This window comes from Saccopteryx bilineata, chromosome 3 (assembly GCF_036850765.1).
Source record: "Saccopteryx bilineata isolate mSacBil1 chromosome 3, mSacBil1_pri_phased_curated, whole genome shotgun sequence".
Taxonomy (NCBI): domain Eukaryota; kingdom Metazoa; phylum Chordata; class Mammalia; order Chiroptera; family Emballonuridae; genus Saccopteryx; species Saccopteryx bilineata.
Window position 1 is genome coordinate 112,764,873 of NC_089492.1, and position 14,527 is coordinate 112,779,399.

Consider the following 14,527-nt stretch of genomic DNA (forward strand, 5'->3'; position numbering starts at 1 on the left):
GCACGACAATCAGAGTCCTTCATGAGTGATTTTTAAGGATGCGTGTTTACTTATGGAGAGAAATGCTGCTTTAATAACCAAGGTGAGATAAGAGGATTTAGTATTTTAATCAGAGTATTTTCAAATGAGCAGAGGAAAGAGTTGAAGCTACTTTGTATGACTGAATGGTCATTTCAAGTAAACTGAAATGAAATCGAGTCCAGGATATTTGCCTAAGGAAAATATCAAGCTATTGTAAATAGCCATCCAGAATATCTTAAATCAGGAAGAAAAGGGGAGAACTTTGGATTTAACTATGTAAGAAGTTTGACATATTGATGGTTAGAAGATCTGAGAAGGGAATCACTTGGATGCCCCAGCAGTGAAACAAAATCTTTTTAATATATTTGACTGATCCCAAGTGTTAGTCCAAATTCACTATCTTTTGGGCTTTATTCTCTCATTTGCCAAATGAATCGGGATTGAGGACAGGTTGGCTTAGAAAACCTCAAAAGTGCATTTCAGTTCTAAAATTGGAATCATTTAGAATCCGTGAATTTAGTGAAAATCTTCTGACTGTTTCTTACTTACATTTGTTTTATTGCAAGAGATGCTGTGGATTTTTACATGTAGGTTCAAAAGAAAAGTGAGGCAATTGGAAAGAAATGGTTTCTGCGTTGAGAATATGCACAAGATTGACCCAAAGAACATCTTGAGAATGTGGTTGGATTTTCCCATGGGTATTGTTTGATTAATCTTGCTTTTCTAATGTGTAGATGTCTATAGATTTCCCCAGGTGGAAAGAGTAATAAAATAACTTTTGAGGAGATTAAATTCACTATCTGTGTAACTGTGTCTTGAAGTTGGTTTCTCAGATCATGATTGTGGGAAGCACCTTGGCCTTTCCTCCTTTTTCTCCGCAGTGTTTTCCTTTCTCTCCTTGTTTACAATAGGAAGACTCCTGGCTTCTGGCCCTTGTCCATCCTATGGCTCCATGTGCATCTCTCTGGCTGTCAAACTGCTGTTGATCCATTAAGCTTAGGTTTCTCCTTCAAAAGCTCTATGGCTGATATTGCTCTCTTCCTGTACTTCTGTTTCATGTGATTCAGTACTAAATATCTGTATCACCTTATTGTCTTATTTTTTTTTTGCCTTCTCTTCCCCCAACTGGTAATATCCTTCTTGAAGATTGATTCATTCTATAACAAACTCTATATCTTTGTAGAGTATAATTTAGTATTTGGCTGTTATTTTGTAGGGATACTTGATCCTCATTCTCAGAGCTCTGAAAGCCAAAATGGCATTCTGAAATCTCAATTTTAACAGCAGTCAGCCAGTGGTATAAACATAATGATCAACTCCAATCATAGTATATTCTAACATAGTTGAGTGTAAGCAAGTGCACATGTATCACTGTATAAATAGAAAGAACGTCAGTTTTTGTCAGACACTTCTCTTAGGTCCATGCACAACCATACTCCATGTTCCCTGGGTGCAGAGGAAGACCAGCTGGTCTATAGTTGACACCAATTTCAAGTCTGCTCCAGGTTAACCTGGAGGTTTGGGGAAAGCTTGGGTCACTATCACACACATACAAAATGAAAGTCAAAATTCAGCCTAACTCTAATTGTTTAGCCCGTTCATAGCCGTCTTCTGAATTTTAGTTTTAATATTTATAAATTTGGGACATTGTGACATGTCCCTGAAGTAAGGAAGAAGGAGGCAGCAGCATGGGGGATGGGGTATAGAAGGCATGGCCCAGTTGTTCCTCTGACACAGAAGGGGCTTCTTTTCTTTCTTATACACAAGATTTTAATCTGTTTTTATTTTATTTTATATTATTTTATTTTATAGAATGATCAGCTATGACAGGAATGCTAATTATGATATGTATACAGTGGTACCTTGAGATACGAACAGACCAACACACATAAATTTTTTTTAAGATACGAGTTACGACTCGGTTCGTATTTTTGTTCCAGATCTGAGCAAAATTTCAAGATACGAGTTGTGATTCAGAAAGCTGCCACTAGTTGGCACATTGGTGCACGGGTCCAGTATCGGCAGTTTGATATATGAGTTGACTGACTTATGAGCTGTTACAGAACAAATTAAATTCGTACCTCAAGGTACCACTGTATTTTGAAAGTACAGACTTTCTTACACTTTATCTTGTCGTATTTACAAATGTCTACATATTTTCTGATGTACTAGTAGTTAGGCTTAGCTATCCTATGGTGCAATAACAAGTAAGCCTTGAAATTCTAAAAGATTAACACAATAAATACTTGCTTTTCTCTCACTTCACAGTCAAAGGATTTAGTAGTTTCCTCAGTGGCTCTTCATAAAGGGACTCAGTGATGATTGTACAAAATATTTCAGAAAAATGTTTGCTTATTCCACTCCCATTACTGAATTATGTAATCAGTTGTTTGATGATAATAACAACTTATAGCACTAAATCTCTTATTTATGCGTGCAGATCACCTATTCTTCCTGTCCTCCCCCTAGAAGTTTTCCCATTTGTTCTATCCCTTCATTTTTAAGTAATAATTGGAACAGAGAATTAGGTCTGAGCCTGGAACAACAGGACCTTCTTTTTTTTCTCTCTCTCTCTTTATTCATTTTAGAGAGGAGAGAGAAAGGGAGAGAGAGACAGAGAGACAGAGAGGGAGAGAGAGAGGAGAGAGAGACAGAGAAGGTGGGGAGGAGCTGGAAGCATCAACTCCCATATGTGCCTTGACCAGGCAAGCCCAGGGTTTCGAACCGGCGACCTCAGCATTTCCAGGTCGATGCTTTATCCACTGTGCCACCACAGGTCAGGCAGGACCCTCTTGAACATAGCATATGGGCATATAATCATACAGTGGAATTTGTCCTCTGAGAAACCTAAGACTTCCACAACTGGTCATCTTTTCATCCCAACTCTGGAGCAATGCCTGATGAAAATTAGTGACACAATAAATATTTGTTGAATGAATGAACACAAAATTCTCTTTAGCTTTGTCTTCACCATAAAGCTATTTATTTTATTATTTTGCCTGTCTGAAATATTTCCTAGCTTTTCATATATTTGCTTGTGTTTGTAGTGAATGCTTTGAAACAAAGCTTTGAACTTCATCTACTGTAATTTGACATTAAAAATTGGAGAAGGGAATTTTTTCCACATTCAAGAATTTACCTCCTCATTTTGTACTGACATAACTTTTGAAATGTAAGTATATAGAAACTTAATAAAAGCATCACATCAAATATGTAAACGGCAATGATTTTTAAAAAGAGAAATAGATTAAAGTGACTGAGATAGTTACTCAATTAAAATCCACTTAGTGGCATTTTTCAAAAGTTACCTGAATCACTCTGTATAGAATCATTTCAGCTACTTTAAGTATTGCAGCCTCAGGGATAGTGTAGTATAGGGACGATAACAATAAGTTGTAAATTGTGAACAAAGGAGACAAGAAATGCATTTGTTCATGTTTTAAATATTGTAGAATATTTCTGAACAACTTTTCTCTTGTATGGCCCTTCTCAAGTGGCGGTTTTTCCAAAGTAGAAACTGGGACTTGCAATATTGTAAATCACGCAATCTACATTCACATTTTGATGATCTGAAAATTAATTATTCATTTGCTAGAGTCAAGCAGATTCATGAAATCAATGTTTGTTATTCATTTATGCCTTATACTTTTTTTTTTTTTTTACATTTGGAAGAATCCATAAAGCAAACTCTTAACGTTTCATTGAACTAAAAAGTGAGAGCATATTTCTAGCAAATGTCTTCAGATTCCTTCCCCTTGTGTATCAATCTTGTATGAAGAATGCTCAAGGCTGTCCTCTCCACTGGTATCAGATCTGTCGGTGGTTGTGTTAATGTTAGGGATAAGCGCTTTCTACAAACATCTGTGAAGATGAGCTGTTGTAAACGGGTAGGGAATGAGCTCAGACCTTGCACTTGTGAATTAAGGACTGGCTGATGTCTTATGTATTTTAAGAACATATTGATTTGGCCTGACCAAGTGGTGGCGCAGTGGCCTGGGATGCTAAAAACCCAGGTTCAAAACCTCGAGCTCACTGGTTTGAGCACAGGCTCATCTGGGCTTGTGTGCAGGCACACCAGCTTGAACACAGGGTTGCCAGCTTGAGTGTGGGATCATAGAAATGACTCCATGGTCACTGGCTTAAGCCAGTGGTTTGAGCTCACTGGTTTGAGCACAGGCTCATCTGGGCTTGTGTGCAGGCACACCAGCTTGAACACAGGGTTGCCAGCTTGAGTGTGGGATCATAGAAGTGACTCCAGGTCACTGGCTTGAGTAAGGGGTCACTGGCTTGGCTGAATCCCCCCGGTCAAGGCAAATAGGAGAAAACAAGCAAAGAACAACTAAGGTGCCACAACTATGAGTTGATACATCTCATCTCTCTCCCTTTCTGTCTGCCTATCCCTGTCTGTCCCTCTTTCTCTAAAAAAAAGGAAAGAAAGAAAATGTTGATTTGGAGGTCACAAATATAGAATTGAGGCCTTACAACCAATTGCCATTAAAAATCATAAAGTAGAGTTTCCATGATGAATTTCAGATAAGATATTAATTTGCATCAATATTCATCCTAAGTTCAGATTGTTAGGGACTCCAAACTCTTCTTCAATGCACTGAGGCTGGCCAGGTGCTGAGGAGGATCTTGGCTATAACACTAACTGTGGAGATGTGTTCTGGATTGTTACATGCATTTTACTAGACCTGAAATGTTTGTTCTTGGGTAATGGATTGCAGCTATGTTGCTATATGATGTGCTGAAAAATTTTTACTTTAATGAAAAATAATGACTGTCAGATTGTTCTTCAAAATGAAACTTCTTTTCTGATATAAGGCTATAAACTCACCTGAGCCTGTGAAGAAATTAAAACAAGAACAAAGTGGTTTTAACATTTGAAATATTTATTGGGAAAATGAAGGGAGCTGGATATTGGAAATATTTTTTTCTATTTTTAAAATGACCTTGTAATTTCTTTCGGTTACAATTAACATTCCAAAAATAAAAAAAAGCCTATGTGTGGGCCAGCTCACTGAAATCTCAAAATGCATAAAATCAGCAGAAAAGAGGAAATGGCTGTCTTCAAGATGTCGAATGTTCTGAGGGCTACAGGGTACACAAAAACCCACAGTCTTACCGCCTATAAATTTCTCTGATTATCCTTAACATTGTACAATTGTTCAGACTGCTTGTAGTTTCAATATCTTCTGTTATTGTTTTTCTGGGGAGAAGTTTTTTTTCTTTCTTTCTAAATAACAGACTTAGTAGTCACAACCTGATTTGAATAAGTCAAGCCAGAAATATCCACCAAAAAAGACCTGTGTGTATAATGTGAGTTCTTTCTTTTTAATTTTAGAATCAACCTTGTCCTATGTTAGGCAGCTGGAGGCAAGAGTAAGACAGCTGGAGGAAGAGAATCGCATGCTGCCCCAGGTGGGTGACTTCCAGAAGCTCATAGCTAGTCAGTGTCATTGGAGTTGTAGCATTTTATTTGGAATTTTAAGTCTCACTTACATTTTCTCTTTTAAATAATAGAAATCATTTTGTAAATGGCCATTCATCAATGTGGAGTGTGATTACTTTCCATAATAGCCATCATATTATCCAGATTCTCAAGTGTGATAACAAAGGATGCAGATGTCTTTAATAAGAATGTAAAGTGATGTTTGAAGGAAGAAGAAAAGTGAATAATGAAGAGAAGTACAAAGTACTTTGATAGTGCTAACATGCATTATGCATGGAGTGGCTGAATACAGAGGAGGGACTTGTATTTAAATAAAAATTTTGCTAATTTGTAAGATGGGGAAAGCTGTAGGTAGTTTGAGGATTTCATATTTTAATTAAATTAGTACATTCTAAAGTTCTTTGTGATGTAATTGAACTCTTTCAGTGCAACAAAATGATAACAGTAATTGACAGTTTTTACTTTGGGGCTTCATTTCATTTCCCTGGTGAATGTAAAGTGCACTTCTTCTGGGATTTAATGTTTTGCCATACATTTTACTTATAAAACTATTTCCGTGGGTTGATATCTTGGTGAAGATGATGTTGGTCCTTTGAGGCACTGGTTCTGGGGAATGTTCTGATGAGGAGTTGAACAAACCTACCGATTCTAGGCTGGTTTCCTTTACAGACATGTAGACAGTAATGTATTTTAATAATTTATAAAAATGAGCTTTTTAAGCATTTAGTTGCTAATGTTCTTTCTACATTTTGGTGATTATTTCTATTTCATAAGTGACTAAGGGAAAATTAAAACTCAAATAGCTGGTACACAGAAGTTTAAATGAAAATACAAAGACTGGTTATAATGCGGGAAGAGAACCAGAAACATTAGTGCAAGTATGCTTTGGGAAGACACTTTAGGTGTTTTTAAATCTTTTGTTTTTAAACTACTTTTGCTCATTAATGATGATTTGGGCTCTCAGGTACTGTGTGTAAGAATGCTTTTCTCTTTCTTCCACTGGCCAACCATCTGGCTAGAAATTATGAGATTAAATGAAACGAATCTACTTATCTCCCTTCTCAAACTGTACATATGATATGTTAACATTCATGATAACAGAAAGGATTACTTATATCCTGAAGTAATGTATTATGTAGAGTTTTTTCTTTGCTCTTCTGTGCTTTTAATTTTAAAAGCCATTTTTCCTTTTATATTGGATTCATAGTATGACTATGCTAGGACCCTTGATGAAAACCTCCTTCTCTGTTCCAGGAACTAAAAAAAATATAAGATTACTTTATTGTGAACATTATATACAGTTATACCATTTCAGAAGCAACAAGGAATGTAAATGAAAAGAAAGAAAACAAAGGTCTTTCTTCGTTTTCCTCTGAGTGCGAATTGGGGCTCACATCAACATTGAAATACTAGCCTGTGTGCTTCCGTAATGAGAAAGAGGAACTGCAAATGTGAAAATGGTTACAAAATTGATTTTTAAAAATCTGCAAAAGTGTTAGAGATTCTGAAGGGAAATCGAGGAGTCCTCAACTATACTTGATGTGTGTGTGTGTGTACACTTAATAACACAGGATTACATAGTTAAGAGTAGAAGAGATTTAAAAACTCCTGAAGATATAAAGTGTTCAAGCATATTTTTTAAATGCATTGCTGTTTTCTATCAAAGAAGATTATTATCTTTTCTGCAAAAGAAATGGCTAGGAAAGATCATGTTCTAGTGAATCTATGGTGTTATTGAGGTGGGATGGCCCATTATCATATGTGCCATTAAGAAGTAAAAAGGATGTCAGTTATTTCATGTCAGATTCTTGCTGGTTTCAGAGATGTTAAAATGGAAAAACATTTTAGAATTAAATAGCTATTTATGTGTCCAAATTACTTTAATGTAAAGAAAATCCATTGTTTGAAATATGCTCTTGGATATATGCAAAGAATACAGTAGATCTCAGTTCAGAAACAGTATTTCCATTAAGTTTCTGTATTTGAGAGTGAAACCTTCATTTACAGCGAAGATAGATATGATAGGCCATCAGCTGCAACTACTTGTATAAACACAACTGAAATGAACGTAGATAGTGAGAATCATGTAAAGAGAATCCTTGTGGAAGGCTGAGACTTGGGCTGAAAAACAAAAAAGATACGCAGTTTCTTCTTAGATGTCACTGGGACTATTACAAATAATTATGAGATTTCCCTGCAGAAACTATTCCTGAGTGCATAATGTTAGCTGGTTTGCAAGGTCAATTCAATACAACAAGCTAACATCACTGTATAAATTAATCTCAATTCTGAACACTTGATTTTCAGTTGTAAGAGCTTGTTTTCTGTGCCTTGATTAGAAGGCATCCTTTTTATTCCCGATTTTTTTTTAAAAAATATGTCCCCTTGTCTTTGGACAAATGTGAATAAGAAGATTGTTGGCAACTGGAATTACAAATATACCAGATATATTTTGTGGCAGTGTCCAGGTTCTTTGCTGATGACTTAGTTTAGACTACTCATGTAAAGCATTTTCCTGGAGCAAGAAATCTCCTTAATGCTCATTTTTATTTTTTATATAAAATTGCATATAATGAACAGGAAGTCACAACTTTTCCTCAGTGATACATATTTTAAAATAAGCAAAGTGAGTGTATGCGGGTTTCTCTCTGGTTTGGTGCAAAGACTTCCATTTCTTAATTTATAAATGGCGAGGTTCCTCCCAGCTCTTAAATTTTGTAGGCCTAAGTGTAAATAAAGTTTGGGTCCAGTCTTATAACCATGCAAAGTTACCAAGTCTAGAATGAAGGGTTTTTATTCAAGAACAGGTAGAAAAATGCAGTGAAGACTGAGTTGGTTCTATCCAGTGGCAGGGAGGAGCCCACAGGAAGTGTGGATGGAGTATCAGTACAAACACCGTGGCAGGTCACCACCCAGTGAGCACAGGGCTCTTCACTCTGCTGTGGTCTCTAGTGTGTCCTACCAGGACCACCGCTATACTTTAAATCCAATCTGTGAACACAGTAATCAGAGGTGTCCTAAAGTTAGAACAGTCTCATTTTCAGAAAAAGCAATAGTATTTGCTAGGTATTATTTGAGAAGGAGATGCCTTTTTATTTTATTATTTTTAATTTTGATAGCAAGACAGTATAAAATTTACCCTCTGAAAAATATTTTTAGGTATACGATGCAGTATTATTTTCTATAGGTTTGATGTTGTACATCAGGTCTTGAGGATTTATTCAACTTGCATAACTGAAATTTTATGCTCATTAATTATCAACTCCCCACCTCCCTCCACCCCTTGGCAGCCACTGTTCTATTCTTTCCTTCTATGAGTTGGACTATTTTAGATATCTCATATAATTGGAATCATGTAATATTTGTCCTTGTATCACTTGACATGTTACTAATTACTTATGGATATTTACCCAAAGGAATTAAAATCAGGATTCAAAGAGATATTAGCACTCCTCTGTTCACTGCAGTAATATTCACTAGAGCCAGGCTGTGAAAGCAACCTAAAGGTCCACAGATGAATTGATAAAGAAAATATGGCCCTGGCTGCATGACTTCATGGTAGAGCATTGACCCAGCGTGTGGATGTCCTGGGTTCAATTCCCGGTCAAAGTACACAGGAGAGGTACCCATCTGCTTCTCCAACCTTCCCCCTCTCCTTTTTTTCTCTCTTTCTTCCCCTCCAGTAGTCATGGCTCAAATGGTTCAAGCAAAGTTGGCCCTGGTGCTAAGGATGGCTCCATGGCCTCACCTCAAACACTAAAATGGCTTGGTTGCAGCGGCCCAGACAGGCAGAGCATCACCTTTTAGTGAGCTTGCCAGGTGGCTCCCGGTCCGGGAGCATGCAGGAATCTGTCTCTGTCTCCCTGCTCTCACTTAATAAAACAAACAAAAAAGAATATATGGTATAATCATACAATGGAATATTAATCAGCCTTCAAAAAGTAGGAAATCCTGCACTCTGTGACAACACAAATGAACCCTGAATGTACTTTTTGAAAGTTGGTACAAATGATCCTTAACAATCACCTGAACTTAGGATATTCTTTCTTGAACACATAAATGAATGTACACATTTTTTATAGATTACATTTAAAAATATTTCAAAGGATTGGATCTAACCTTTCATAATACACATAATGCTAAAACTGCTTAGACTGGTCTATGAGCTCTTTTCTGTACATATTTAATGTGATCTGAACACTAAATGAAAATATTATTTAAATAAATGAAGCTGCCATCAATGAAATTTTACTGACTTTTAAATTCAGTGGGGTAGAGTTACCCACAATGACATAAGTAAGAATTCATAAAATAAAAGATCCAATATGGTATAAAATTATTGTAAGGAGTTTTATGTCAAATTTAAAAGGAACATACCTATTACACAGAAACACAAACTCTGTGTCTATAAAGGGATTTTCAAAGTTGAATAGAACCTTCCATGTGACATTGGACAATCCCCTCTTTAAATAAAGGCATAGCAGGCTCACAGAGGTTAGTAGTGTAGTCCCAGTCAGACAGCTGGTCAAGAGCAGATGCAGGCCAAGGTGTTCTCTTTAGCACACACAGTGCCTCCTTTAATCATGACATACCATTATTGGAATTCAGTGTAATTAAGCTGCCAAATCTATTTTTATCTTATTGTCAGATTCTTTTTTTTTTTTTAACACTTATCTTAAAAGTTAACATGGTATCTGCTTAGCCACCTAAGGTTTCTTAGACATTTATTCTATTTCTGCTTTAAAGGAAATACTCTATTTTTCTTAAAGCCATAATATCCATTATAAATTTTAAAAGACATATTTTATAGAATCTTCTCTCTGACACATTTTAAAAATGCATCAAAAAACTTTACCCCCTGGTAAAAAAAAATCATAAAGTTTTATTGTCCAAACACATGTACTCTCATCTACATGAAACATTTATACTTAACAGAATATGGTCAGAGAGGGCCTTTCTGTTCAGAGTGAGTTGGAGTTAGGGGTGGGTGGGGGACCAGAGAGTTATAGTAGTCATTTTCAAGGTATATACCCATGAAATTTGATATTTTAGCCCAAATTCAAAAACTTGCTTAGATCTCTCATTCCGTTGTCCTTTTCTTGATGGTTACAAGATTTTTAATTTAAACCCAGTCCATATAGTAATGTACTATATCTGTAATAAACTGTATTCAACTAGGAAATATCTCACAGGGGATAATACAAAATGCATTTCTGATGCTTTTATTATAGACAATACCACCCTTTGAAGACATCAGTCACTATTCAGACATAATAGTGAGCTAAAAACTATTTTTTAAAACTCTTGTCACTTATTCTGTGTTGAGTTTAGATTTTGCATCATTCATGGAGCTCGTGCCAAAGTCAATTAACTTTACATCTGTTAAAACCCCTACTGGCATATCTGTTCCCTTCATCCCATGTTCTGGCACTAACATCTGTTTGGAAAGCACTCTGTATCTCCTATATGCCCCAGAGAACCTTTCCAAAGCAAACCACTGTCCTCCTGAGACCGACACTTAGAGAGGTTTCCAGAATCCTTAAAGGTGCCCTGACCTGCCCACCTGGGGTCGCATGCGTGCCTGGGAGCTGTGGGCTCAGCAAAAGGGTCTGAGAGCCATGGCAACTAGGAGCACTACTGAGGGGCCTTCCAGCAAGTGTTTCTATTCCTGTTATGCGAGCACACAAATAGGAGTCTAATTTTAGTAGTGGGAATGAAAAATCTCCCTCTTGTGTAATTTGGGGACAATGTCGCCTCACAATGCAGTCTTTCAGTGCCTTGGGAAAGAGGCAGGGCCGTTTCCAGAGCAGTTTCTGAGCAAAGGAAAAGGACCTGTCCCTGTTGCCGGAAGTGCTGAAGAGGGTGCACAGGAGCTAAAGAAACTGCTCTTTCCACTTCCATGGCAACAACCTCGGGCCTGGGTGGTGGCTCCGGGGAGCTCCCCACGCTGCCTGCAGATGACCGGTGCCCTGGGCAGAGGGAGGGTGCTTTCTGACCGGTGTGTCTCCCTCACGCCTGCTCTTTCTTTTTTGCTATGGAGATACTTACGGTCGTTCTTCTTCTCATGTTTTTCTTACTTTGTTTTGTGAGTTATTTTTGTCTTCTAGGGCCACAAATACACGACTTCTTATAAGACTTGAATTGCTCTAAAAAATATATCAGTAACTGTTGCACAAAAAGCAGGAACAGGGCAATGCTTTCCAGGGTGCTCAAAGCAAGTGGTGTTGGTCCTTAATTGTTATGTGCGTGGAAATTACCATTCTTGATACTCCTGAGGAGTGACATGAGCAAAAATTATTTTTCACGGGCAGGAACTCTGTGTTGCACCACCTGAGTAGACTCTGTGTGCTGCTGATTGGAGGAAAAGGTGAAACCCATTAAGGGTTGGCTGCTGCTAGAGTCATATTTGGGAGAAAATGGACTCCACCAGAGGACTAGTGCTTGTGAATTACCATTTTCTCTCAATCACCATAGTTAACATAATTAAGGAAAAGAAAAAAGGCTTGTATGTAGAGTGCAATAGAGTTTTCAGGGGACAGATGGGAGCCACACAAGTGGTGTGGGTGTACTGGAAGGAGAGAGACAAATGGATGTGGAAAATAAAGTTCCATTCGGGGAAAACATTACACTGGAGAACATAGATAAATGGATACTGGATTAAGGGGAAAGGTAAAGTCTATCAGAAAAAAGATCAAAGAGAGTAAAATTCATAGGAAAAATGTGGAGCAATGTGGAAGGCTCTCAAAGTGAGGAGATGCACAACATTTGTCTGATTATCATCATGCTTGCGGGTTCTTGTTTGATAATCTCTGATACATGAGAAGAAATCTTCATTCTAATGAGAGAAGATAGGCAAAATGGCAATGCAATAGAAAATATAGCTATGCCACTTAATAAACTTATTAATAGAAATACTGAATTTAAAAAATGCTCAATTATTTGGGACTATGGTATCAATAGTTCATATTTAACTCTGTTGTCTTTTTATATTGACACTTAGTAATTCTCTCACTAGGGAATATTAAAAAAAATTTTTTTAAATGTGTGGTAGCTGTAAAAATACCATTTTTGTTATCTGTCTTTGGAAGAATTTGTCACAAAAAAACTAATGGGACTCTCAGCATCAAGATTTTCTTTGTAGTAATGTCAACTAGAATCTCTGATATATGAATGAGAAGCAATATGGAGGAACATTTAGGACAATTTTGAGATGGAACTAAGAAATTAATGTTGCCTTGTCAAAATGGTTTTTGACTCTCCTTTTATTTCTTTTTTTAAAAATCCAAAATAAAGTAAAAAATGTAAAAAAAAAAGTTAAAATAAGGAAACAGGCTCAGAGAAAGTGGAAAATATTGGGTAGTGTTTGCTGTGGGATTAATTCAATGTAAATTCTATTGCAGTATAGATAGCATAAAAGCAAGACCTGAGGAAACTGGGCGTGTTGCAGCCTGGAGACATGCAGAGTTACAAGCCTCACTTGCCCCGTGTCCTGACGAGGTCGAGGCCTCTGTGCCTGCGGTATCGGAGACTCACCATGCTGTCCTCTTCATTTCACTTCCCACCTTTCCTGCCATGGCACCGAGGCATTTTTCATTTACAGGGACTTATAGTTTCTGTCTTTGCTGTAGCCTGAGCAAAGTGAAGATTCTTGTAACACATACAAAACTTAAGTTGGTGCCTCTTGATAATTGGTAGTTACCTATATCCTTTAAATATAAAGTAGACAAATATAAATGTAATTAATATAGGCACTACATAAAAATACTGCCTACATAAAAATAGACTATAGATAATAAATGTTATATAAACTAATAGTTATAGTCTTTGACAAAATAAGACAGTTTAAATAAATTTCTAAGTGATTTGAGACTTTACTAAATTATAGTTTCAAAGCTATCATCTTCTGAGAAGTAAGCAAACTAAACTGTCATTTTTAGAAAGCTGAGACAAAGTCAGCAGTGACTTTGGATTCTGTTAGTAATCCAGTGATTAAAGGAGGCCCTGTGAAAATGCTAGAACAGACACTGAATGGTCTAATTCGCTGCCAGACCAGGATAATACCTCTGACTTTTGCAGCTTGTGCACCCTGATGTGGAAGTTCTGCTCAGTTCTGTAAATCTTCTTTTCCTTGTGAGAGGAGGGGAGATAGAGAAATAGACTCCTGCATGTGCCCTGACTGGGATCCACCCAGTAAGCCCAGTAGGGGGCGATGCTCTGCTCATCTGGAGCCATGCTTGCAACTGAGCTATTTTTAGCACCTGAGGTGGAGGCTCCTCTGAGCCATTCTCAGCGTCTGGGATGATGCGCTTGAACCAATAGAGCCATGGCTGCAGGAGGAGACGAGAGAGAGAGAAGGGGAGGCAGAGGAGTAGAGAAATAGATGGTTGCTTCTCCTTTGTGCCTTGACTGGGAATCGAATCCAGGACATCCACACCCTGGGCCAATGCTCTATCACTGAACCAATTGACCAGGGTCCATGACTTTTGATCAGAGAAAGTTTGTGTTTATATGTAATGTCCATACAAAACAGATGTACCCCTTTTTATTTTGATATAAAATTCCTTAACCCTACAGCTTTATACCACATTGTGTTCTAATGTTAATAAAATTTCATCAGATAGCTATTAAATTTCTTTAAATTTCATATAGTAATGGGTATATATGCCTGAGACTCAGATCATATCAAATATGCAGATAGGGGAACTCACATACTCGTCTAAGCAGTGTTAGCCTTTGTGTATTTTGAGAGAATGTGTAGTACTCTAAATTTATTATATAAAATTATGTGTAATGAACATAAAGGCCCTAGATTTTCTTATACTTACTGTGAAATAAAATGAGTGTCATACATTCTCATGGCTTTCTCCTTTGGCGAGGTAAAAAGTCCTCTGTTCCTTTATTGGTAGGTGTGCTTCTTTCCAGCCCTGAACATTCTGAGCCCAGGAATAGCTTGGGTCCATGTATTCTACCCATGTAAAGTGACCAGGTCCTAGAATGACGGCATCTTTATTGAAGAATGGTTAGAGAGAAGTGGTGAAGGGTGAGCTGGTTCTA

The 14,527-nt window shown here is 37.2% G+C and overlaps 1 protein-coding gene across 3 annotated transcripts in view; it reads left to right on the top strand.

Moving 5' to 3' along the window:
• Positions 1–14,527, top strand: part of CCDC85A (coiled-coil domain containing 85A) — a 194,767-nt gene that overhangs the window by 149,501 nt on the left and 30,739 nt on the right. For 2 of the 3 annotated variants that reach the window (XM_066267169.1, XM_066267170.1), the window contains exon 3: positions 5,366–5,442. The exons of the other annotated variant lie outside the window; for it this stretch is intronic. In XM_066267169.1, coding sequence (XP_066123266.1) covers positions 5,366–5,442 — 77 coding nt within the window. The remainder of the gene's footprint in view (positions 1–5,365; positions 5,443–14,527) is intronic. 3 annotated transcript variants of the gene reach the window in all.